At 37.2% G+C, this 27590-nt stretch overlaps 1 protein-coding gene across 4 annotated transcripts in view; it reads right to left on the reverse strand.

Annotated features, from left to right (window-relative positions):
- Positions 1 to 27590, reverse strand: part of LOC149775930 (uncharacterized) — a 78050-nt gene that overhangs the window by 9292 nt on the left and 41168 nt on the right. For 3 of the 4 annotated variants that reach the window (XM_089944027.1, XM_089944022.1, XM_089944023.1), the window contains 8 exons: positions 23630 to 23998; positions 16863 to 16934; positions 15185 to 15332; positions 14490 to 14620; positions 11023 to 12238; positions 10458 to 10676; positions 7369 to 7541; positions 6145 to 6244 (listed from right to left, as the gene is read on the reverse strand). In XM_089944027.1, the coding sequence (XP_089800153.1) occupies positions 6145 to 6244; positions 7369 to 7541; positions 10458 to 10676; positions 11023 to 12238; positions 14490 to 14620; positions 15185 to 15332; positions 16863 to 16934; positions 23630 to 23998 (2428 nt within the window). Of the gene's footprint in view, positions 1 to 1110; positions 1174 to 6144; positions 6245 to 7368; positions 7542 to 10457; positions 10677 to 11022; positions 12239 to 14489; positions 14621 to 15184; positions 15333 to 16862; positions 16935 to 23629; positions 23999 to 27590 lie in introns of all 4 variants that reach the window. The other variant, XM_089944024.1, reaches the window with a different exon arrangement.

Raw genomic sequence — 27590 nt, forward strand, 5'->3', positions numbered from 1 at the left:
AAAAAAAATCTACAAGAGCAAGTAATCCCAAATCTTAATTTTAAAAATGTTGCCTAAGATTAAAAAAAGAGTTATCCATCATCACATTTAATGCTTCAATTTATTATCATTTTATCAATGATTTATCACTGCTCCGGTGGCCCAGTGGTTAGAGCATCTGCCTCGGAAGCGGAAAGTCACAGGTTCGAACCCCGGCTGAGTCATATAAAAGACTTTAAAAAATGGTACCAACAGCTGCCTCACTAGCCACTCAGCATTACAAGGTTATTGCTAGAACTGGTCATCCGAGTATCAGGATAATGTGACTGGGTGGGATATCATGCTACATATCTAATGCATGATGCCCCAGTGCTAGACATCACTATAAACTGTCGCACAGCAGACATCATAGCGATATGACTGAAAAATTGTTAAAGCTACCTTAAAAATTGTGGAATCAAAGCGTACAATCAATCCAACCACCGGAGCATCAGATGTGCTCCAGAAGAACTGACACATCAAGATAAAGTAATTGTGTTTATTCCATTAGTCGGAAAATTAGGACAAAGAGAAAATGTTAAAACACTAGAGACGATGTTCACATTGGAAAAACAAAATGCACTTTTGACAAAAGATGTTTACCTAACATAAATATCGTAGCGATATGACTGGAAAATGATTAAAGCTACATTAAAAATCTAAATCACACTCAATGATTTATCATGAACTGGTCCTAACCCTTGTCTACTGAATCATCTCGACACATATGGGAATTAAATTATGTACTATATTTGTTTGTGTCAAATGCAAACCTAAGTCAGACTTAGATCTGCCATCACACAATAAACATGTAGATTTTGGTCATCACTATTCACTGGGAACCAGACCTGGATATTATAAAACTGAAGTTTAACCTTGCGCACAAGAATTTGTTTTTATCAATTACAAAAGGTTTTAATGCTGAAATGCATTTCTGACTGGCCAACAGTGGAAACTCAAGTCTCTGAATTTTATGATCTCCAGGCCAGAAAAATATATTTTATTTCATAATCTTCACATATTACACATGTTAAGTAATTATTGTTTCCATGTCCTAAATCTTCAAACACCTAAATGAAATCTTATACTTACATTTGATTAGCAATTAATATTCCATATGAATTACCAAAGTCAGTCTACATCAGCTCTGCATTTCTAGTAAAATGGAAAAATGTTCTATTGAAAATAACATAATTTTGGGGTTTAATGAGAACAGTTCACCCAAAATTTGGATGAATTATAGTGTTTATAGCATTTCTCCCATTATAAGCAGTTCAGAGGTGGGGCCACGTAATAAATGTGATTAAAAAACTGTAAGCTGAACCAACGAGGCTTTCTAAGATAAAATTTGCCTATACTTTGTAAACGTTGTGGACAATGGCATATTCAAACATCAGAAAACAAGCAAATTCAGTTAACATTTGCTCACAGACTACCATGATGAGGTCTTAAAAGGTCAAAATTATGAAATCTGACTTTGACCTTAATGACAGCACTGTAAAGTGACTGGAACATCTTTGAAGCTACCAGTTTCATGCTGTTATAATAAAACATTTAAAGAAATGGGCAGAAAAGGATTTATAAAAATTAAACCGTGACACAGAACTTTAAACTCAAAAGCACAAATATACCATGGTTCATCTCTGTACCTCAAACAGCTTTAATAATAAAAAGCCGAAACAAAAGAAATGTTAAAATATTGACCTGTGACCTTGACTCTGAGGAAATGTCTTCAAATAATCCATGCAATACATCTTCCACTAAAGCATACAAATATACCAAACTTCATTCATCTTAAACAGCCGTTAAGTTAGAAAGCAGAAGGGCAAATACGACTGAAAACAAATATTTGACCTATGACCCTGACCTTGAACACAGGACCCCAATGTGGTATGCAACATATATTGTAGTGATGGTATGTAGCTATACCATATTTCATCCCTATACCATAAATGCCACTAAAATTACAGAGCGAAAATGAAAGAAATATAAAAATTCACCATGTAACACCATGGCACTGAACTTGATGATAAATACCACCAATATGGTACATGTCACACATGCTACTGATGGCATACAATTATACCATGTAGCATCCCTTATTTTCAAACAGCTCCAAAGTTAGTTTGGAGCAGAGAGAGAGCAATATCAAACACAAAATATATTAAACTGTGATCTAGACGTGTAAGATTTCACCCCAAATGTGGTACCCAACACACCTATTGGTGTTGCTTTAAATTTCATCCCTCAATTTGAAATGACCTTAAAATTGTAGAGCAGAAGAGAACGTGTAATAGAAACATAAAATATTGAGCTGTGACCTTGACCTCAATGATAGCACCTCTACACAATGTAATTATACATGACACACTTTCTAGTGATTATGTACAAGTATAGCAAGCCATACTCTCCAATGGCTTATAAAATACACAGTAGAAGGGAAAGGGTGATGAAAGACATAAAATAATGACGTGTCACATTGACCCTGAAGATAGGCCCCAAAATTTGGTATGTAATGCATCTTCTAGCTGTGATGTACAAATAAGTTTCATCTATTAATCTCAAACAGTTTGAAAGTCATAAAGCACACAGAAAAGTGATTGGAAACAAAACATATTAAGCAATGACCTTGACCTTGAAGATAGGAACTGATTCACCCCACCCTACCCAAAGTGGTACATGGTGCACCTTCTAGTAATGATGATGAAGTAGCTGGAGCAGAACTAGTTGGGAGGAGACAAAACAAGAAAAGAAGACAGAACAAGTAGCAGAGGCAGAACAAGTTGCTTTTATGAGTTTAACATCATTTTTCTGTACATGACACAATAGATAGCAGCCAGTATATCTAGTGGAGGAAGAACCCAGGAAAAACCCTGGGAAGAACCACTGATGCATGGGAAGCTACTTGCAACCTTTGCAAATATCCATGTTGGCCAAGCCTGAGACTTAAACCCATGTGGACAGAGGTGAGTTGTCAGAGAAAAGGCAAGCACTTTAGACCACTTGTCCACAAGGCACAGAGTAAGTCATGTAGGCAGAAATAGCAGTGTGAGCACAACAAGTATTGTGGTAGAATAAATTGGGGGCAAAATAAGCAGTGTCAGCTTAACAAATAGTATGGGCAAACCAAGCAGTGAGTGCTTAACAAGTAGCAGGTGCAAAATGTAGCATGGACTAAATGAGCAGTGTGAGCAAAACAAGTAGTGAGGACATAGCAAGCAGTGAGGACATAATTAGTGAGGACATAACAAGCAGTGGAGACAGAACAAGTTGCGGGACCTAAACAAGCAGGAGGAGCATAAGTAGTGGCAGCAGAACAAGTAGTGGGGACAAAACAATAAGTATAGGTAGAATAAATAGTGGGGACAAAACAAATATGGGTAGAACAAGTATGGGTAGAACAGGTATGGGTAGAACAAGTATGGGTAGAACAAATATGGGTAGAACAAGTATGGGTAGAACAAGTATGGGTAGAACAAATATGGGTAGAACAAGTAGTGGGGGCAAAACAAATAGTATGGGTAGAACAAGTAGTGGGGGCAAAACAAATATGAGTAGAACAAGTAGTGGGGGCAAAACAAATATGAGTAGAACAAGTATGGGTAGAACAAGTAGTGGGGGCAAAACAAGCAGTGGGCACACAAACAGTTGTTATTCTTACGAGTTTCATGCCATTTTTCAGCACATGATAGGCTATACGTGGCAGTCAGTCCATTTAGTGGAGGAAAACCCGGGAAAGAACCATCAAACCATGGATAGCTACTGGCAAGCTTTCTCACAAACCAACGCTGGCCAAGTGTAAGTCCTGAACCAAATGAACAGAGGTGAGATGTCAGTGATCTGTAAAGGTGACTACCTTAAACCATTTGTTCATCCAAGGCCCCAACAACAATTAGTGGTGGAATAACAAGTAATGAAGCCATGCCTAGGTCAACAAGTGAAATTTAAGTTTGGAAGCTTTATTATTTTGTGTTTACTTAAAAATGGATATATGTGCTAAGACACCAAAGGGATGTAAACTCCTACTTTACTGCTGCATGTACAATATTAGTATTGCTTGTAATATTGGATAATATTAATTACTGGGCTTTATTTGACTTCTTCCAGATTCGCATCATCCAAAATGTTTAAAAAATCAGACTTCTATCTGTATAGGAAAATAGAATTTACTACTCTCATCAATGTCAATTTGTCACCACCAAGTGTTAGTCGAGCTTGAGTGTACCTCACAATTTCTAGCCCTCCTTTATGCTCCAATTTATTTATTGGACACCCATCACTTATGAATTATCAAGGGCGAGGTGTACTCCCAGTGCAGATCTGCCAACCCTGACGAGTCTGTCTCAGTAAGGCAGTTGAATTTTTCCAGAAGATATACCAGTTTTCAGTAACGTGTAACAAAATATCAATAACTACTACTGTAAAGCTGGAAAACGTAACTAAAAGTTTGACGCATCGACGATCAACATTATGTTCAACTGAAAAGTTTGTAATGTACGCGTAGAATTTATTTACCACTAGTACAGTTGCACAAATTCTAGTTCCAAACCCTATGCAGCTCAATGACTTATTGCTATCTCTCAACTTGACATGTTGGAAATTCCTTTCCATTTCACATGATGATGGCAATCACCATGAGACATACTCAAATTGGCATGTGATGTCCAATAAACGTAATTGCGTCCTTTCCAGCTTTTATTCACAAGAATCTGAATACTCTTTTTGATTCTTCTGTGTTGATTATTAACACTTTTCCAGAAGCTTATTTTCCCTTTTGTCTTAAACATGCATTGCCTTCTGGACGACATTTTTAAGAATTCCATAATCAACAGTTAGATCATGCAGACACTTCACAAGAACAAACAGGTGCAGTTTAAAGCATCTGTGGTGATACTGTAAAGTTAGTCTGGTTCCCTGACTAATTCCTAGATGAAACCCAATCCAAATAAAACACGGATGAACCAATTATCCAGATTTTTCAGCAACAATAATTTTTCCATAGTTTATGCTAGCATGCCATAAGTCCATATATTAAGCGTAATATTCGAAAGACTTACAGCAAAATCATAAGAGTTGGCAAGTCTGCCAATGATGAGATCAGTGATTTCTCCTTTTGAAAATCCCCTTAAATACAAAGATTGAAATTATTTAAAGAGTTTGATAACTGAATATACAATTTATATCACTCAATTTACATGACAAAAATGAATGAATCAGACTCTTCAAACACATCTTGCTGTCTCGCATTTCAAGTGAATCACGCTATTAGGCTACATCTGGAGGTCTCTGGCATTTCACCTGAATCCAACTCTTCAAGTACATCTGGATGTCTTGGGAATTTAATGGGAATCCAACTCTTCAAATACATCTGGATGTCTTGGGAATTTAATGGGAATCCAACTCTTCAAGTACTTCTGGATGTCTTGAGAATTTAAAGGGAATCCAACTCTTCTGGATGTCTTGGGAATTTAATGGGAATCCAACTCTTCAAGTACAGCTTAATGTCTCAGGCATTTCACATGAATCCAACTCTTCAAGTACAGCTTAATGTCTCAGGCATTTCACATGAATCCATCTCTTCAAGTACAGCTTAAATGTCTCAGGCATTTCACATGAATCCAATTCCTCAAGTACATCTAGATGTCTTTGGCATTTCACCTGAATCTAACTCTTCAAGTACTGCTGAATATCTCTGGCATGTCACCTGAATCCAACTCTTTAAGTATATCTGGATGTCTTTAGCATTTCACCTGAATGACTCTGGCATTTTCTCTGAATCACACTCTTTGAGTACATCTGGATGTCTCAGACATTTCACCTAAATGAGTACATCTAGATGTCGGGGACATTTCACTTTTGTCTTATAAGACCTTAAGATGTCATATGCAACAGGAGGTGATGTTGCATAGATGTAAATTAGAAGAAAAAAAATACCAGATTTTGATTTGTTGTATTATTTACATAATGTAATGAAGTAGTATTTGAGTCGTGGCAACTACATAATCTAAGGAAAGACCACAGTGACTGACCATGGAAAGGTTTTTTTCTAAATCTGGCAGATATTGCCTCCGTGGAATGAATACATAACCAAAGGGGTGCAACGCAACTTCATATTCAAGTACCAACCTTTTGTCTTTTGTGCTGCTCTTAGGCCCTTTTGAGACAATTCTTGCTTCCAAAGAGGTACACCTGGTGAGTCAGCTTCATCATTCCGGACTGCTGGATCCTATTTTGGAAAAATCAGAAACGTGTATAGCAACCAACAATGATTGAGTATCTAATAATTGCAGATAGAGTTAGAGCAACAAAATTAAACAGATTACTTTTAGAACTTAATATACTTAACCAACTTAAAATATGTTCATAGAACACAAATGCTCTCCCCCAATTAAACCCTTTTTGCATAACTCTACAATTATATATGCATGAGAACTGAACCTAAACACACAATTTAACTAAAGTCACTGCAGCATTCAATGTAAGTCACAGTGAACTGCTTTTGGTCATGAGGGTGTTTCACTCACCAAGATGCACCTACATACCAAGCTGTGTGCCTCTGCAGCTAAATGGCCTGAGAAATGGATCTAAAAGCAAACTTAACAGTAGCAAAAAGGCTAGTCTAATTATAAGATTCCAGAATGAAAACCACACTATGACGCCAAGGGAGACAGATACTCAAAAAGAAAGATAACAGATAGGCAGATATTGTTGGTAAGTAAGTAGATAGACAGGTAGATAGGCAGGCAGGTGCAGAAGAAGGTATGCTCTTTACTTGTCTTAAATACAACAAAAGAAAAAATTTGCAAATGAAGACAGATGAATGCAAGACTGGAAAACACACAGGTGGACAGTTATAGGTGCCCTAACAGCGATAATTTTGACCTGAAAAATATTACATTTACCATTTTGTACTTTCTCAACAGCAACAGTCACAATTTGTGATGCAGACAGTGCACTGTCAATGATAAAGGTCACATGGCCTACAGAGTTACTGGTTAATTTCATAAAGGGGAAATTTATTGACCAAAAAAAGTCAATTTCATAAACAATGGTAAATGTCACTTTATAAAATTTCCTTGCCATCATAACACTTTATTGACACAACTGAGACTTGCTCTCTATGGGTTACAACTTACTGTATAAAGCCAGTAAAATCCTCACAACGAACATTAAATGTTACATTATGACATTTAGCAGCATTCATTACAATTATAGGCACTACTGAGTCCTATCTCTCTTAGCTATTTTGTACTGTAAAAGTTGGAAGTACATTTAGGATTTATGAGCCATTACCTCAGAAAGAAAGAAAGAATAATTCTCTGTTTCTCTAATTATGTTTTAGGTTCATACCAATCCCTCTGACTCTTTTCTTGCCTTCCTCTTCTCAGCTAGTTCTTTTTTCCACTGGGGGAGTTCATCTGTGGGTCTCTTCATTAAATCAGGCTTGCTTGTGGTGCTTATTCTTGGAGGTGTAACACCTGCAGAGTGTCCCTTCATCCAGCTGGGTACATAATTGTCTTTACCTACATGACCATGTATGCAGGTGTCAGTTAATAACAATTTCTGCATAAATGTACCTTTTTATAATCTTACAAAAGAAGAATTCCACTAATGGTCCACTATATGCCCACCATGTGGTCAAAAGAATGTTATACTTCTTTAATGTAAAAACTTTCATAATTGGCTTGATACTTTGCATTCTAATTCTGATTTGGTCACAGTAAAGAAACAAAACTGGAGTTATTTTACAGATATAATTTTCCTTATTTCTGTCTGTGTGTGTGTGATTTGGATTTTTAACGTAGCTTTAAAAAATTGTCAGTCATATCACTATGATGTCTGCAGTGTGGCAGTTTATAGTGATGTCTTCAAGCACTGGGGCATCATGTTGCAAGCATGTAGCATCATGTCCCACCCAGTCACATTATCCTGACAACGGGCTGACCAGTCCTAACACCAACCTCGTAATGCTGATCAACTAGCGAGGCAGCTGTTAGTACCATTTTTATAAGTTGAAGGCATGACTGAGCCAGGGTTCAAACCTTTGTCCTCCTCATCTTAAGCAGATGTTCTAACCACTAGGCCACCAGAGCGGTCTGTCTCTATGACAATGTCCTCTGAACTATTTACCCCAAAATCAAGAGGTGTCTTTCTTGTCTCAAATGCAAGCTATCTATAAATTTCAGTCAAAGCATGTGGTAGAGAACTTGGAAATCATTTTTCTTTTTCATTACTGGTCTTTTATCTCTGACCCCCAAATGAATACGTATCTTCCTTGTTTCAAATGAAAACCACCCATGAAATTTGATCAATGTTGTTGTTGTTGTTGTAGGGTTTAACGCCATTTTTCAGCACAAGATAGGCTATACATGGCGGCCAGTATAATTGGTGGAGGAAGAACCCTGGAAAACCCTGGGAAGAACCACCGACCCACGATAAGCTACTGGCAGGCTTTCTCACGGAAATTTGATCAAAGCAGATCATGTAGAAAACATTTTCTTCTTAAAGTCACTATGACTTTGACCTTTGACCTTTTTGTCCCCAAAATTAATGTGTCTTTCTTATCTCAAAGATAAGTCACTGACCACGTGCGGTCAAGGAGTCTAGTAAGTAAAGTCATTGTGTGAAAACAGCTTTCCTTCTTTCAGTCCACAGGTCTTTGGTCATCTCGGTGTTTTATGGCACACAACACAAATAGGTTATTTAGAACAAAAGCAATTAGAGTAAACTGCCTTGCCCAAGGGCACACCATAGAATCTGATCTGGGCTGATTCTAACCTGAACCATTTAGTCACAAGTTGAGCACACTAACTAGGCCACTGCAACTCCTGCCTCCATCAGCCAAACTCTTATAATGATGAAATATGGTACATTGGGCCTCTTCTACATCATTCAGTTTCATGTCTCCTTGACCAATGACCTTCTGAGCCTTAAATAACGGGGTTCATTTTTGCCCTCAATGCAGGTTACTTATAAACTACTTATAAATTCTGGTTACTGTAGATGGCACCAAACTGGAGTTATTGTGCAGATACAAAACAGTGAAGAGACTGATGTACAGATGAACACGACAATCGACATGAGACAATGGACAGACGGATAGACAGTATTATAACAAACTATTCTCTGCCTTCTCATGAGCATATAAAAAGGAATTTATTTAAACTAATGCATAAGCAAGCAGCCTGAAAGAAATATATCTGATGAATATTAAGGTAAAACACAAACTGCCTGCAGAATGTGATCAACAATTACAAAGCTTACCTATCTGATGCTTCTAGAAGTCTCCAGCAGTCATTGTATAATTATCATGCAAAAATAACTTCAGACAAAAATGACGTGACAAAAAAACTTCACATCTGTGACAGGACATAAATCATATAAAGCAACAAACAGAACATTGGTTTACTTTCTGATATCAAACTAGAGGCACTATAATAGCGATCTGGTATACACCACAGATTATTTTTAATATATTTTCATAACCTTGGTTCTTAAATGTTGCTTCAAAATTCTCCAACATCAAATTATGCTTGATAAGCTTGAGATATATGTATGCAAATTATGTATTTTCATATCACCATTTGCTTTGTGACATTCAAGTTTAAGAATAAACTTTACTATGTGGTTCCCCTTTCAATTATAGTCATTTCTATTAAAAGAGGACATTGGTCACTCATAATACAGTACTATTGCAATCATAACTGCATTAGCTTAAAATGAATTGTGTCTGTTTCTAATATCAGTTATTTTGTTTTATGTTGGTGTCATGATCAGCGAATTGCTTTCATTTACAGACACATGTACACAGCAGTAAATAAAAATTTGGGGGGACATGGCTGCAGTCCATATGAGCAAATATCTGGATAATGGGCATCTGGATAATAGATGTTTAACTACAGGATGAAAAATACAGGAGCTAAATGCAGAAAACCTTAATCAAGAAAATTCCAATAATGTCCATGTATATACCATGGAGGTAGGTGCTATGAAACCCACTCCAAACTACTGCCAAAGACCTCGGAATGAAGAACTATTGAGATTCAGTGAAGCTGAAGACCTATATATGGTTTTACACATACAGAGACACCAGTAACAATGCAGAAGCCAAAACCAGGTTTAGTATAATACCTCTTCTCTAGTTTACTGAGGAAAGCCAAGCAGTTGAAACCTCATTCATGATTATCCCTCCTTACATATTGCAGTACAAACTTCAGACATGAAATAATATAGTACCAAAGCTTTGCATGAATAAAACCACTGATGCAAAATATATGCAAAAGCATTATAAAAAAAATACTGTCAACATCACCATCACCATTACTGCCAGAAAGGTGCTACCCTAATTATGTCAACACTACCATTATTGCCAGAAATGTGACAACAGTTTTATGCCATTTACAAACAAGATTACAAAAGCTTAGGAATCATGGACAAACCTGTTCCAACAGATGGACTTCTACTTCTTGTATCTCTGACAATATCTGAATCCTTACTTGAACCACTGGACAAGCGTCGTTCTTGACATGTGCTGAAAATCTGCCTATTTTCCTCATTAGTGTTGTTCTCCTGAAGAGGGGATGATTTCGGCGTTTTTCTCAGTATATTAGATTCCACCCAAGGTGCAGATAGTTTCTCTACCTCTTGGTTCTGATTTTCTGGATTTAGACAAACAGAATACCATTTCTAGGCAAGGTTTTATACTGTTGCAATATCTTTTTCTTCAAAAGCATCTTAATGTAAAGCAATTATTTAAAACTTAAATTTATACAACATAAGATGGTAAATTTAACACTGCTGAATCAAACAAATTTTAACACCTAACACTGAAAACAACTTTAAAATAAATATAAAAAGTAATTGTGGAAATATTTCTAAACATACTTTGATGAAATCATGAACTCTTCCCTAATCATCTGCTATGTATTAGGTTATTTTGCCTGATATTCTCTGTACTCAATGTGTGCTTTCCAATTATATTCAATACTTTAATTTGAAATTTACCTTTTGAATGAATGATCTCTAATGCTTTTGCTTTCTTAATCTTTGCTGCCTGTAACCATTCTGGTTCACTTGACCTAGTTTTCTCATTGTCTTCCACAGACTGGCTCCCTGTTCTTCGCAGATTTATCAACCATGAAGGTTTATTCTCTTCACTCTCTTCAACAGAGCCATTTTTCTCCATATCGAATGGATCTTTGTGCATCGTCTCTACTGGCTTAAGAGCTGGCTTCTCAAAGCCAGATTTTGCAGTACTAGTCTTCTCTTTTTCTGGTGATACAGAGGACCTTGAAACACTTCTTAGAGCTGGCTTATCAAACTTTCCAGTTGGGAGCTCATCTGCCTTTGTAGTTCTTGGAGGTGTACCTCTCAATGATGGTTTTTCAAATAAGTGACCATCTTGATCAGGTCTTACATCTGATGTTTTTTTCTTGTTAACGTTTCTCAACTCTGGTTTTGTAAAAGTGTGCTGATCTGCTTCTGAAGGCTTTGTCTCAACATTCTTCTTGGGCGTGTTTCTAAGTGGTGGCTTATCAAAGAAATGACTGTCTGAATCATCCATCTTTGATGCATCGGTGAGTTTAATAGCTGGACGTAAAACTGGACTTTCTAAAAGTCCTGGACTTGTTTTTTCTAAACTTTCAGAACCTTTTCTTGGTGCCTGACGCAGCTTTACATCAAATTCACCAATATAAGGTACTTTGTTGTTATCTTCTGTCTTAGTGTCTACAGCAGCTGATCTCAGTGAAGGTTTCCTAAACACACCCTTGGTTGATATTTCTTCATTTGATATTTCTTCACTCTTGTTATCTGAATTTACCTTGGGTGCACTTTTCAATTGAGGTTTTGAAAACACTCCTGTCTCCTCCTTTGTCTTACTCTCTCCCTCAACTTTTGGTATGCTCCGTAAACTTGGTTTTTCATAAGTATGTTGGACTGCATTAGATGAATCCTCATCCTTGTCTACTGAAGCCTTTCTCAATTTTGGCAAATCAAAGCCAAAATCATTGGACTGAGTGGTTTGTTCTGGTGGCAAATCTTTCATTGGTGAATGAAGAGGTTTCACAGGGGATGTAATCTCCTCTTTACTTTCTTCAGAGCTTCGTTTCAGCTGACTAGATGGAATGGCAGGTAATCTCACTCCTCCAGGGGGAGGCTTGACTGCCTTCGGATCAGTTGGTCTGATTTTTTCCATACTGGATCCTTGTAGTAATGGAAGCTAAAACAGAAAAGAACCTTGGGGTATATGTGTTCACAAAACCTATATCTAATTACAGATCTCCCTTGTTGTAACATTCTTCATTAACATGATTCTGGACAAACTATGTACTTATATGGACCCCATGACCAAAATTAAATAATCATATTTTAATTTGTCTGTCAAATGTATGACTGACTACACAAGCTGTAAGAAAACAGCATCAAGCTTCATATTATGCTGCTTTCCTTTTACTTGACATGTTCTGATAATTCATGCAATACCACGATTAGGGACATATGCACAAATCTTGCAATACTTTTGGTTCCATAAATAATGCAGTTCTCACCATAACAAGGTGGGGACAAAGGTGGCTGAGTGGTCTGAGATGCTTGCCTTTACAGATCACTCATACATCTCACCATGCAAGTTCAGGTTTCAGCTTGACCAAACTGGTTAAGTGAGAAAGCATTACCATTAGCTTCCCATGAGTCAGTGCTTATTCCTGGGTACTTCTTCTGCAAAATATATTGGACACCACAAATAGCTTATCATGTGCTGATAAATGGCATTAAATCAAACCAAACCAAACAAAACCTCATCATAACATGGTTCTGTACATAATGCCATCAACAGTTAAGGACCCCAAACTACTACATTATAATGAAGGAGAGCTCTATTCATTTTTGCAAAATTTTTGTACAAAAATCACTGTACAGATAAACCTAACAAAACCAGTATCATTCACTTGACCTGATAAGTCATTGGAAATTCATAGAATACAATGTTAATGTACCCCACCCCCAAATTTTTACATGCATTTTTCACAGTGCAATCACAAGCCCATTCCCAGTAGGTGATAATTTTGAAAAACATTGTGTACTTAATAGTTTGATGCAATACAAAATAGTTGTCCTCCAGGCAATTTTTGAGATATTCTACTTGCCTTGAATCAATGTGTCTACTGCTATAAGTGGCTAGCTCTGCTTCCTAGCTGACAGTTTGTATTTCAATGGCTACATATGGTGCAGTGACTATATGACGTGTACAAGCCTCACATCAATTTCAAGAACAACACAAGCTGGAAAGACCACCAAATTCACAAATATATCCATATCTTTAAATTATTATTACACAATAATAGTTCAAAAAGTCACACCATAGCTTTAAGTTAAGAAATATGCCAGGGGCTAATTTACAAAACTGTCCCCTGCCACCATAGCAAGATGGTGGCCATAATTGATGTCCAAGGGGGCATCATTTTTCATTTAGGACTAACATAAGAAGTCTTTTAGCGAACATCGGATGTTCAAAGGGAAAATCCATCCTGAAGGTGTAGTGGCAACAAGATCTTCAAGATGGATACAGTGGTCCTATATTAAACGTAAGATCTGCACCATTTCCATTTAGAACCAACCACACATTATAAGAGGTCTTTTACCAAAAATACCATGTTGATATGACATAAAGTAAGGATAAGGAGCAGCAAGATTTAGAACCAACTGGACACTATAAGAAGTCCGCCCTCCATTCTGGAGGAGCAGTGGTAATGTTTTAAGATGGCTCATATGGCAGCCACATTGGGGTAACATCTGCATCATTTTCATTTCTGACATCATACGATATCTTCTGGTGAAAATCCCATGTCCATGTGACTTCAGTTTAAACTGGGTAGCAATAACAAGATATTTAAGATAGCTGCTATTACATCCTTACTCAATGTCATATTGGGATGTGTTTCACTATTACCAGACATCATAAGTCTTTACTGAAAAGCCCACATCATTATGTCTGTCCAGTCTAAAGGTACTGTGATAAGCTTTTCAAGATTGTCACTGGCACCATTTCATTTACAGCCAACTAAAGCTGGGGGGAGTCGTCTTAGGCACTTGCCTTTACAGATCAATCTCATCTGACCTCATGGGTCAGACTCTCATCTCAGCCAACATAGGTATCTGAAAAAGCTTGCTGGTAGCTTCCCATGGATTGCTGGGCCTTCCAAGGTTCTTCCTCCACCAAATAACATGGCCACCATATATGTCTATCATGTGCTGAAAATTGGCACAAAACCAAACCAAAATAAACCTTGTGATTATTATGTGTATCAAATTACATGTCAATCCTCCATGTAATTTAGGAGACATAATAATACCTTGTGCTAACAGATGGTTAGCAGCAAACAAAAGTCTATCCCAAAATCCTCCTGTCCTATAATCAGTAGACCTAAAAACCAAAAGCAAGATGACCAAAATGCAAGTAATTAAAAACATACTGTAGTTGCTGTTGGTGGTGTGGGCTTTTTGTGTGGTGGTGACATGTCCTCTTTAGCAAACACACCATCCTCATCCTCCCCCTCCCCCTCCTCCTCCTCCTCATCATCATCATCTTTCTCAGGCCTGGGTTCTAGATGTAACAAATGAATGGAAATGATGGTACAGAATGCTTCTAACAAAAATGACAATACAAAATTGCAAACAAAACTGCATATTTAAGTCAAATGATTAATAAACTTGTTCCCATGCTTACAATGCAGAAAAAAACAAGAAAAAATCAGATCTACAAAAGGATTGGCAATATGCTATATTTATTTCATAAATTATGAATTTATTTGCATCCAAATTTCATTTACTTCCAGCTGGTACATTCCCCCAATATCACTAAAGAGAATTACTAACCTTAACAACATATAAACTCATTGATTTTGACCAGGTAATGAGATCTGAATTTAAACTGAAAGCAAAAGCTGTAACAGATGACAGAAAACCTCATGCAACATGTGACAATATCAACAAAATTTGGGGGTAATTTTCTGCAAGGTAATGTTCTTACAACTGTTGCTATACAAGAATTTTAACCACCATCTTTGGAGGTGAGTTAGTTTCAAATGATAGAAAGCATGTTTATTTTAAAGCAAATCCCAGCCCTACCAAAAATCCTAAACAGCATAAGAATAATAATGACAATAACCAGTTGTATCTTGAAATAACTTGTTCTCTCCTTCTTCAATAATGGATCGTCTTCCTTGTCTAGATGGTTTTCTGCGCTTGGCAAGTGAACCTTTCTTTCTCAAGTTTGTCTTTTGCTTTGTCACATCCACATCCAAATGACTGGTGTCCTGAAATTATATTAGGATTTTGATTTGATCCTATTTATCTACAGCAGTGTTTACAAACAGATCTGGGACCCCAAGTGGCCTAAACCACTCATCATTATGGATCATTGCCATCTCACCACTGTCTGCGTGAGTTCAAGTCTTGGGTTCGGTCTACGTGGGTAAGTGAGAAAGCTTGCCAGTAGCTTCTCATGGGTCGGTTGTTCTTCCTCCACCATTAATATTGGCTGCCATATATAGCCTATCCTGTGCTGAAAAATGGTGATAAACCCCACAACAACAACAAACAGATCTCCAAGATGATTATCAGGAACAAGAGGCCCCTATTCTGTCATACTTGATTTTTTTGTCTCCCTGAAAAGACATACATAAAAGTAAGAAACAAAACTTTAACAGTTTTAACACTGAGCTTAATCAAGGGTATGGATGGATAAATGGACAGATAGGCATGCACACAGATACCAAATTGATTCCAACTGTGGGCTCAAGAGAAGGCAGGCTCAACAAAAACTATATTTTTTAAAATTCTTTTCACAGGATCAAATAAATTTTCGAAACAGTTAATCCATACAAAATGTACTGCATACCTGTAACTCATTGTAAAACTGAATGGTGGTCATGAACAAGATGGTTTAGCACGGGCTAAAGACCATCTCCATTGAAAAACCACCTGTCAGGAGACAACAAAAATGTATTATATACACTTTGGATGATCAAAACCACCATGTAATACACAAAACCATCTGTCCTCAAAGATCACTTTTTAAGTACTCCCAATGGCAGTATTTTATGTGTTCCAGTCAACTTTGTTATGAACAGTTTTGGGAGTCGATTGAAATTTAAAGATTGATGATTACTTCAAACATCAATTTTAATCAGAGATATTTTTGAAAACTTGTCTTTACTGGATATCATTTTGGCATACTTTATTCTGTTTAAATACCTAAATCTAACTACAATTCAAAAGGTATGATCAAAGTTATACCTTTATCTCAACATACTTGAGCAAGGCAAGACAAAAATTAAACCTTTATCCCACCATACTCATGCAGGCAAGACAAAAATTAAACCTTAAACTCACCACACAAATTATACTTTTGTCTCAAAATACTTGTGCAAGGCAAGACAAACATTATACCTTTATCTCAACATACTCATGCAGGCAAAGACAAAAAGGACACCTGAAACTCACCACACAAATTATACCTGTACCTCAGCACACTTGTTCAAGGCAAGACAAAAATGATACTGTTATCTCACCATGCTCATTTACACAAGACAAAATGTATACCGTAACCTCGCCACACAAATTATACCTTATCTCACCACACATAAGCTAGGCAAGACATAACTTATAGTTTTATCTCACCAAACATGTGCAGCAAAACAAAAAAAATTATATTTGTTTCTCACTGCAAGCTAGGCAAATATTCTGCTGAAGCATCCACATTTGAAAATATGACCCCACACAAATAGGACTGTGAGTTAAACTAGAAGCCACTAATTGATTACTTGTCAATAATGTAAACTTACCTGTACAGCATCCAAGTCCATATTATGGTTGGCATCATCACCTTCTGTGAGTCCACTACTTGCATTACTTCTCTGAAAATAAAAGCACCAACTGAGCGCAGACTCCCAGCTATAAAGAAAAGTCCTGTACAATATGAGCATGAAAATCACACACATTCACTATGAGGCAAACAAAACCTGAAACCTAAATTATCAATTAAGGGTTTAATTCCTGGATTAAGAACTACTAGCATGTGTTTACTAAAGTGACATTTTGCTGTACATAGTGAGGCACTATCATTGATTATTTAGTTTTAAAAATTTAAAGTATTTTAATAACTAAAACTGGTGAAACTCTAATCAGCAGAAATCTAGTTTTCTATATCATTTTCGATACCGATCAAGTGGCCTAGTGGTTAGAGCATCCGCCTCAGATACAGGAGGTCGTGGGTTCGTTCCCCGGCTGAGTCATATCAAAGACTTATAAAAATGGTACTAACAGCTTGGTGCTCTTCATTAAAAAGTTAGTATTAGGACTGATCAGACCTTATGACCCTATGTGGTGAAAGCTGCAAGCCCACAGAAGCCATAAAGCAGACCACCCAACTATCAAATAAGAGAATTAACATTGCAACATGGAACGTGAGGACAAAGCATGAGGCAGGAAAAACAGCACAGGCAGCAGCAGAGATGAAGAACTACAACCTATACCTACTGGGCATTAGTGAGACAAGATGGCTTCAATCTGGACAAAGAAGACTGATGACAGGAGAGATGCTACTATATTCAGGACATGAGGAAGATAATGCGCATCATACACAGGGTGGGGCTCATGCTGTTGAAGCAAGCATATAATGCACTGATAGGATGGAATCCACACGGGCCCAGAATCCTCATGGCAACGTTTAGGATAAAAATGGAGAAAATAAAGATGAACATCATACAGTGCTATGCTCCAACAAATGACGGCGAAGAAAAAGATCAGGACCAGTTTTACAACAGACTACAGAACATAGTAAAGAACTTCCCAGACAAAGACATCAACATCCTCATGGGTGACTTCAATGCCAAAGTTGGGTCAGACAACACAGGATATGAACAAGCCAAGGGGATCCACGGCCTGGGCGAAATGAACGGAAGTGGAGAGAAATTTGCAGACCTTTGCGTACAGAACAACTTGGTCATCAGGGGTACATCTTTCCCTATAAGAGAATCCACAAGAACACATGGATATCACCAGACCATGTGACAGAAAATCAGATTGACCACATCTGCATAGCCAAAAAGTTCAAAAGATCCAAGCAACATGTGAGGGTGAAGAGGGGAGCAGATGTGGCATCTGACCACCACTTAGTTGTCGCAAGGCTGAAACTTTATCTGAAGAACTGGATGGGCACAAAAGAGAAGAAAAAAAAGTATAACATCAGCCTGTTGAAAGATGCAAAAACTAAAGAATACAGACTGATGTTTAACAACAAGTACCAAGTGCTACAAGAGCTTCTTGAAGATGAGGAAGACAATGCGAAAAACAGATGGCAAAAAGTTAAGGAGGCAGTAAAATCAACATGCTAAGAAGTACTAGCCAGGCCACATGAAGCACCAGCAGAAAGAATGGAGTTAAGCTGAAACATTGTGCAAAATCCAGGAGCAGAAACAGAAAAAAGCACCCTTAAATAGCAGTAGGACAAGAACTAAAAAAGTAAAGATACAAAAAGAGTACACTGATGCCCACAGAGAAGTGAAAAGAAGCATCAAGATAGACAAGACAAACTATGTTGAAGGACTGACAGCAGAGGCAGAAGAAGCGGCAAGAAGTGGAAACATGAAGCTGTATGACATCACAAAGAAGCTGTCTGGCAAAGTACAGCAAAACAGAGAGACCCCTAAAGGACAAGCAGGGAAAGACCATAGCAAGTACAGAACACCAAATGAATAGATGGGCAGAACATTTTGAAGAACTGTTGACAGGCCAGCACCACCAAATCCCCCAGAAATCCACCCAGCCAATGCAGATCTCCCCATAAGCTGTGACAATCCCACCCAAGACGAGATCAGGAAAGCCATCACCCAGCTGAAGAACTGCAAGGCAGCTGGACCTGATGACATCCCAGTAGATGCCCTCAGAGCAGACCTAGAGGCTTCAGTGGAAATGCTATACTCCCTATTTGAGAAGATCTGGGAGGAAGAAGAAATACCGACTGACTGGAAGGAGGGACACCTCATCAAGATCCCAAAGAAAGCCAACCTCAGCAACTGCTAAAACTACAGAGGAATCACACTCTTGTCAGTACCAGGAAAGTCTTCAACTGTATCCACTTAGAGAGGATGAAGGAGGCTGTCGACCCCCAGTTACAAGATGAGTAAGATCATGTATGGACCAGATAGCTACTCTTCGCATCATAGTCGAGCAATCATTGGAGTGGAATTCTTCACTCTACATCAACTTTGTCGATTATGAGAAGGCATTTGACAGCATGGACCGAGAGCCGCTCTAAAAGAAACTTCTTTGCCACTATGGCATCCCAACCAAACTGGTGAACCTGATCAAGAACGCTTATAATGGAATGTCCTTCAGAGTCATTCATCAGGACAGCACACTGACAGTTTTCTAGTGCAGACTGACGTGAGGCAAGGCTGCTTGCTGTCGCTGTTTCTCTTCCTTCCTGCCATCGACTGGATCATGAAGATGTCCACCAATGGGCAGAGAAATGGGATCCAGTGGACATTGCGGTGTCAACCTGAGGACCTGGACTTTACCAATGACCTAGCGCACTTGTTGCATAGTCAGCAGCAAATGCAGAACAATACCTACATACTGACAACCACACATTGGTCTCAACATCCACAAAGACAAGACCAAGATCAATTATGTCAGTAACAACCCAGTCACACTGCATGAAAGTCCCCTGGAAGAGGTGGAGTCCTTCAAGTACCTGGACAGCATTATCAACCAGCAGGGTGGCACAGACACAGACATCAAGGCAAAGGATTGGAAAGGCAAGAGCAGCTTTCATACAGCTCAAGAAAATCTGGAGCTCCAAAGAAATTTCCTTGACTACCAAGGTCAGACTGTTCAACTCCAACATGAAGTCAGTCCTACTGTATGGAACAGAGACCTGAATAACCACCAAGCCAACCATAAAGAGAGTTCAGACATTCATCAACAGCTGCCTTAAAAGAATTCTCCAGATCCATTGGCCTGACACCATTAGCAACACCAACCTGTGGCAGAGAACCCCCAGCTTCCAGTAGAAGACAAGATCAAGAAGAGATGGTGGAGTTGGATAGGACACAACCAACATAAGCTGCCAACCAACATTACCTGACAGACTTTGAGGTGGAACCCTCAAGGCAAGCGCAGAAGGGGCCGGCCAAGAAACAACTGGTGTCACGACCTCAAGGCAGACATCACTAAAATGGGTTACACGTGGAGTCAGCTCCTGGGATGGCACAGGATAGAAGCCTCTGGTGATCTTTTGTGGGCGGCCTATACCCCCCCAGAGGTGATGGGCAAAACTGAACTGTTAGGGCTGGTTGGCCTGGTGTCAGGATAATGTGACTGGGTGGGACATCATGCTACAAGTCTGCAGCATGATGCCCCAGTGCTAAACATCATTATAAAGTGCCACACTGCAGACATGGTAGCAATATGACTGAAAAATTGTTAAAGTTATGTCAAAAATTCAAATCACACTCAGACTCTATCATTTTCTAGTTTTCTATATTTTGTGGCTCTGTCTGCATTGTATGCAGCTCCAATTAATATGACAGGGTGCCACTATCATATTAGACATGATTTTGGTCTTCCATAAAAAAGGCTGAAAATATTTTAAGGGGGGTTTGGGAGTTCTCCCCAACGGGGTCTCGAGTGGCAATGACCATGACCTTGGGGTCCAAAAACACATTTTGCACTCATAAAAAACTGCTCCTGGTGCAACTTATGATAATAATATAAACCAAAATAATCATTTGAAAAACTAATAAACTTACCAAAAATGTTCAACTCGACTCCAATAATTTCATGATATTTATAGTCACATAAATTTGTTCTCCAATACTGTTGATGCTGAAGTACTTTCATGTGCATGTCAGTGTTCACACTGTAATTAAGTCACAATAATTTCTCAATTTCTGCAGCAAATTTACTATACATTCCCTCTTTTCATAACAAATCTGTAAAATAAACACCCAAGTACATCAACTATATACAAATAATCCCATACATTCACTTGTCTTTTTCTCCACTGGACACAACCTGTTGATATACCAGCTGAGCTCTTTTTCGCCTTCCTTTTTGTCACCACTGACTTTATGGCTCAATATGTAATTGTTTCTTTTCCTTCTCATTGAGAGCCTTTTTCCTTTCAAGCTGGTGCTTGTATTGGAAACATGCAGTGTGCATATTTCTTTCTTTTTATAGTAATTAACTGCACTTTTTCCAGATTCCTACTGAGCTTCAATTTTTTTTGTATGCAGCTTCTTTTGTAGGTACTGTTCCAAACTCTTCCAACCACGATTACCATAATTCAGATCTTTATTGCAGAGGTCACAAAATGCCAGTTCTCTAGTGTTCAGTTTTCTTATAAACTGACCAACTAAATTTTCATCAACTTTTTGCTCCAGCCATTCTCATTTCTATACGTTTTTTAAACCTTTATCTAAACTTTTTGTGTCATGGTCTCTCTCTATAACTCAGGACGCCATGTTTTGCAAGCATGCTTCTTCTTTCCATTACCATCAGTTTCCATTACATGAAGATTCATTGGATGAATTTAAACCTTTGACCAATCAGAAAACTCTTTACAGGAGTCATGTGCTAACTAATATATGGAAAAAATAATTTACAAGGGTTGTTGCAGAATGGGAGCAGACAGATGATGTTTAAAAAACCAGATCAGAGACGATATAAAAAATGGACTATATCAAGAAAAATCTAATTCAAGTCAGGAGAAAAGCGGAATTCCGCTTTAAAATGAAGAAAATCATGTCTGATATTATGCCAATGCTATATTCCAATTTCATACTATACCAGTCATATGTTCTACTGTCATGCTGTTCCAAGGTCACAACATTCCACATATGTTCCACTGTCAAAGTATTCCTGTCATATATATCCCACTGTCCTACTGTTCCAAGGTCACAATATTCCAGTCATAATGTTCCACTGTCATACTATACCAAGTAACAACTTTGATAATTATCAGGATCAGAACTTTAATATTAAGTTTTATCTTTTCTAAACTAATTTAAAAGGTATTTATACACACATCTGCTGAAACACAACAGTCTATTCATACAGTTCTTTTATAAAAACTCAACACCTTCAAAGCTGGAAATACACCTTACATAACTCCAAAGAGTAGAATTCCCTATCTGTTTTGAAATTCATGAGAAATTACTAACAAACTGGGAATTGTCATCACTTAATTAAATTATAGTGAGTATACATGGTAATGATTTGTCAATTTTAAAGATGAGATCTGCAAATTTACATGAAAAATATCCCACACCCCATTATTAATCAGGCTGTAACTGGATTTTTGGAACATAAACTGCTGGCATTTTTCTATGAACAGACCCTGAAACTGGTCATTTTACCAGTAAAACAAACCTGAATGTAAACAGAATACAGAATGAATGCAAATGAAAAACAGATGAAAGTCAGATGAAATTTAATGGAAACAGAAAGTGCAAATGCAGAGTTCTGAATGATAAACAGAAACAAAATAAAACATGAATGCATTTTACAAAATCATTTGAAAATCTGTATACCTGTATTATGAAATGCCACTAACTTCCCAGTCCAAATTTTTTTATTTATAATAATTCAAGATTCTTAACCTTACCCCTTATCATACTGAAGCCAATTCCAACAGGCAGTTGTGTAGAACTGGAAATTTGTTCAGTCAGTCAGTGGTGTGTCAACACAAGAGAATGCAATAATAATAATTTACTAGTCTTTCTAACATCTGGAAAATATATTTCGCATTTTATCAGCACAACTAATGTTTTCTCAGGTAAATTAAATTTTTCTGACAAGCCCAATGGGCACTTCACTCACTACAGGAAGGCCCCTTTCCAAAGTTAGAGGGGGCCAGGGCATCGGGCTATCAGATTTTTTTTTAGCAATACAGTTTCAAACTAGAAGTTAGCAGCAAATCAAGTAATTCCCATGTTTTTCTAAATCAGCAATTTGTGGATTCCAATCCATCTCAAACCAGTCTAGTTCCCATAGCAACACTATGGGCAAGGCTCTTTACTTCCAATGCACTGCACTCAATAATCTTTTATGTGCTGATGTGTTGTTATACGGCACTACTCATTCAATCAGTCATCCCTATTTGCCCATCACATATGCAAATCTACAGACAACATCCAATCATATCATAAAACTTTTAAATCTCTCTTGTATATGGCATTGGAGGACTTGCATGACAAAATGTACCCATAACCACATACACCCTGCATGCACACACATCTGATAAGCAAAATTTACATAATCCCTACATTGTTTTCTTCCAAAATGTGTGGGGATGAAAATTAAGAATCTCTGTTAACACATTAAGAAAATGAAAATCCATATCAATATGACCATAGATGAAATTCTACATCTAATGTATCAACAGGAAGCTTAAAGATATTCAGTTTCACCATCCATTGCTACTCTAATTATCAGATCCCTTCAACTAATCTATTTACAGAAGATACTGCAAAACTATGATGACCAGTATTTGCTTCTTACTATGTACTTTATCATTTGAAACAAAATACTTGCAAATCCACCTTACCTGTGATGTCTCACTTTCCTGTCTCTCGATCAGAGTTTTCATGCACATCTCACTTTCCATCTCACTGTCTCCATGTCTGAAGTATTCTCTCTCAACATTCACCATCTCTGCAGCAGAGGTGTCATCTCTCTCCTCCTCCACCTTTTCTTCTTCCTCTTCCCATTTCTCATCCTTTGCATTCTCCTCTCCATTCACAACCTCCCAAGTATCCTCGTCTTCAACATCCACGTCTCTCAGATTGTCCATTTCTGGTGGTCCTCCAGCAGGAATAGGTGGGGTTTCAAACCAATTCTTGACATCTGGTTTGGAAACTTCCTCAATAGACATGACATGTTCTTGATGGGTCTTCTCTTGGCTGCTGACTAGAGACTACAAAGACAAAGGTCAGTAAATTCAAGAGGACTGCTTTGCACCCGAAAGGATTTTTCACAAACTTAAAATACACAGCATAATTAGCATCTGATTCAGTAAAACAATATAGACCGGTAAGCCTGATCTTTCAACATGAAATATAAGTGATGCATGGATTTGGAATGTCTTTGACTTTTCTGCAATTGTTATTGTTCTCAACTGATTACAAAAATTAGACAACTTAGTTCTTAAAGAAATTACAGCAGCTGCACCAAGACCAGAATCATTCAAAGGGAATAATTCTCTACTAACCAAAAAGAATCTCCAGGAATTCAAGATGAAACCATTTCTTCCTTTGAAATGCTGAGTGTTGATACCATCTCTGACGCTCCTCAGCAATAAAAAGATTTTCAAATCGGCTGTTTTGAGTGTCAGATCAGCATCATTTTCATTTAGGACCAATAGGACATCATAAGAAGGTTTATGGTGAAGTCCCATGTTGATATGACTTTCCATTCCAGTTAGTTAACAATAGCAAGATTTTCAGGATTTCTGCCATTGTAGTCATACTGGATAACAGACTGGCACCATTTCCATTTAGTACCACCCAGAACTTAAAAGAATTCTTCTGGTGCAAGCACATTATTAATATGACCAGCCATTAACTGGAAGTCAGACAGGCACCCTTTTCATGACAATACGACAAAACACAAAGTCTTTCAGTGAAAACCTGATGCTGATATAACCAGTCATTTAGGAGCAATGATTAAATGAATTTCAAGATGGTTACTGTGGCAGCATGTCTGAACAGCATCATTTTCATTTAATGACCATGCAGATCATGGGATGAATGTGTCTTTAACGTTTCATGGCAATCTTCCAAGTAGGCTGACATAAAAAACATGCTAATAGAAAGATGGATGATGGATAACAGAACATCCCGTACCATATGCTTTCCTGGTCTATGACTAGTAAAGTTCAATATGTAACTATCTAATATGCTACTGCAACGACAGAATACTAGTCCATCTGCTATGAACCTGCACTGGGTTGTCTGATCCAATTCATCTTATCCCATATTACTTTTGGAAATGTACAATTAACGAAAATTTCCTAACTTAAAAAGAAACTTATTTTACTCACTTTTCCAGTTTTACATTCCCTCTGATAAATTCAATGAGTTTTGAAACAATTCAGAAGGTTTTCAAGACAATAGCTCAAATTGTATGGATTGGACATGTTTATATGAACTGTGTATATCTTGTGACTACTGAACCCATCAATCAAGCTAATGTTTCCCTTGACATAGTTCATACTATTAGATCATATAGTTTCCATTATATTTTGCATGATTTCAGTAACTTCCAAAAGTTTGCAAGGAGTACATTTTCCTACAAGAAATACAATCTTCTCAACATGTTACTTTTTTTATCAGTGCATAAATCAGAAGAAAATGTAGAAGAAAAATAAATAAATAGCCTGCCAGTACAGTTGAGGAACACTACTCCATATGGTAACTACCTATGTTGAGTTTTATATCATTTGTTCAAACCAAGTTTCTCTCATTGTCTCATTATTTTGGAAAATGAGTAAATAAAAAAAATCTGTGCATTTTAACAAGCTACAAGCTTTATTTATTTATAACATTTTGTATTCACTCTGATAAACTCAAGTTTTGGGGAAAGTACAAGGAAATTGTGAACAAATTCAAGAACTTTTCATGATAAAATCAACATTTTCAAAGTTTTCATGGTTATCTTTCAAATTCAAGTATTTTTCTCGATTGTACAAAACTATGCTTTCCCTTTATAATTAGATGTTTTCTCTGTGTGTGTGTGTGTGTGTGTGTGATTTTTAATGTAGCTTTAACAATTTTTCAGTCATATCGCTACAATGTCTACAGTACGACAGTTTATAGTGATCATGCTGCAGACATATAACATGATATCCCACCCGGGTCACATTATCCTGACACCAGGCTGATCAGTCATAACACTAACCTCTTAACACTAACCATATTTATGTCTCTGATGACTTGGCTGGGGTTCGAAACCATGACCTCCTGCATCTAAGGCAGATGCTCTAACCACTAGGCCACTGAGTAGTCTGAGATGCTTTGCCAATCTAAGTGCATGTAACATACTAAAGAAGCGTTGAGGCAGCTCTTTACCACAACATGGTTTTCTTGTTAAAGCAGTTCTGATTTTGTTAAACACTTCTAATGATTTCTGTGACTGAGAATAAAACATGGAGTAAATGCAGAAAAGACTTTGGTGTTACCAATACTGGTAACAAAGTTATTGACACTAATGTTTGCTTACACTTAAGATAGTCTGTCCAATGGTAAAGAATATCAATGTTGCACTATGAGCTAGGGATTGCAAGTTTCCTGCAATGTTTGTCCTGTCCCCATAATCTTGTATCTTGTGCACCCCTTCAGCATACATTTTCATCAGGGAAACAACAAGTCAACCTATTTTCTTTAGTGCATTTATATGTTCTCTCTAGCAATTAACAAAGGTTGCTAACAGTTATAATATGTTTAAATGGCAATAAATATATATTTTTAGTGACTTTTATTGTAATCAAAACATTCATAAATTTGTAGTTGTCTGCTAAGCTGCAATGTAAAATAACTGATGACCACCAGTTTAACATGAATTTGATGTTGAATTATTTGCAAAAATTACCCAATTCCTGGGGTGAAAATCTTGCAGAAATACACAATTTCACACTTAATCAATGCAGTATTAACTTTAGAAAAACAACAAATTCAGATGAAAATATTGACTGTCATATAAGAGTGAACACTAAAAAGTTGAATAAGAGTATGATCTGTAATGGATAATTTGATAGTACATCTCTTTTCAGATGAACCAGATTTTCAAAAATGCAAACGATTTATTCATTAATTGAGAACATAAAATATTTACAACATGTCATAAGAAAAGATGATAGTACAGTGATGATGTCAAAGAGAAAGTGGCAAAACTGTCAAAGCAAATAAGCTTATCTCATTTTTTTACCACTAGTGCATTAATATACTATCTTGTATTTGTCACTGTCTCTGTGAAATTGCAAATGTCCCCCATATCTGGAGAACTGGGAGACACAATGTCTCATGCTTTTGGCATCCTAGGTGCAACAATGAATCTAAATTGATGCAATTACAATAACTTTGCAGCTATTTCCAATCAAAACACAGAAATCTCATTATACCAAAAGTCTTTCACTTCTACAATTCCAGGAAATTGTTTATATACAAGATATATTAAAAAAATTAAACAATCTAAATTTTTTTTACTAAAACTGAATATTTACTAAAGTAAATATAATTCAAAACTATTCTCGTGTAAAGAAACTGTCTTTTCATTTAAAATCATCAATGTAATTGTAATTTTCAGAAGAAATATTTTATATGTTATCTATTGCCTAACAAAAAGGTTATCCTCAAGACATTTTTTTCCTGCAAATTTCCAGGGTACAAATCTCACAACTATGAGAGAAGAATACTGCATCCAAATGCAGTTGCCATCAAATTGGGGCCAGCTTTCTACTACTGGCTGATCTGCTTTGGCTAAGTGCTTACGTTATATCAAGATGAGGCAGG

This window comes from Sinohyriopsis cumingii, chromosome 19, assembly GCF_028554795.1.
Source record: "Sinohyriopsis cumingii isolate HCF-2022 chromosome 19, ASM2855479v2, whole genome shotgun sequence".
NCBI lineage: Eukaryota > Metazoa > Mollusca > Bivalvia > Unionida > Unionidae > Sinohyriopsis > Sinohyriopsis cumingii.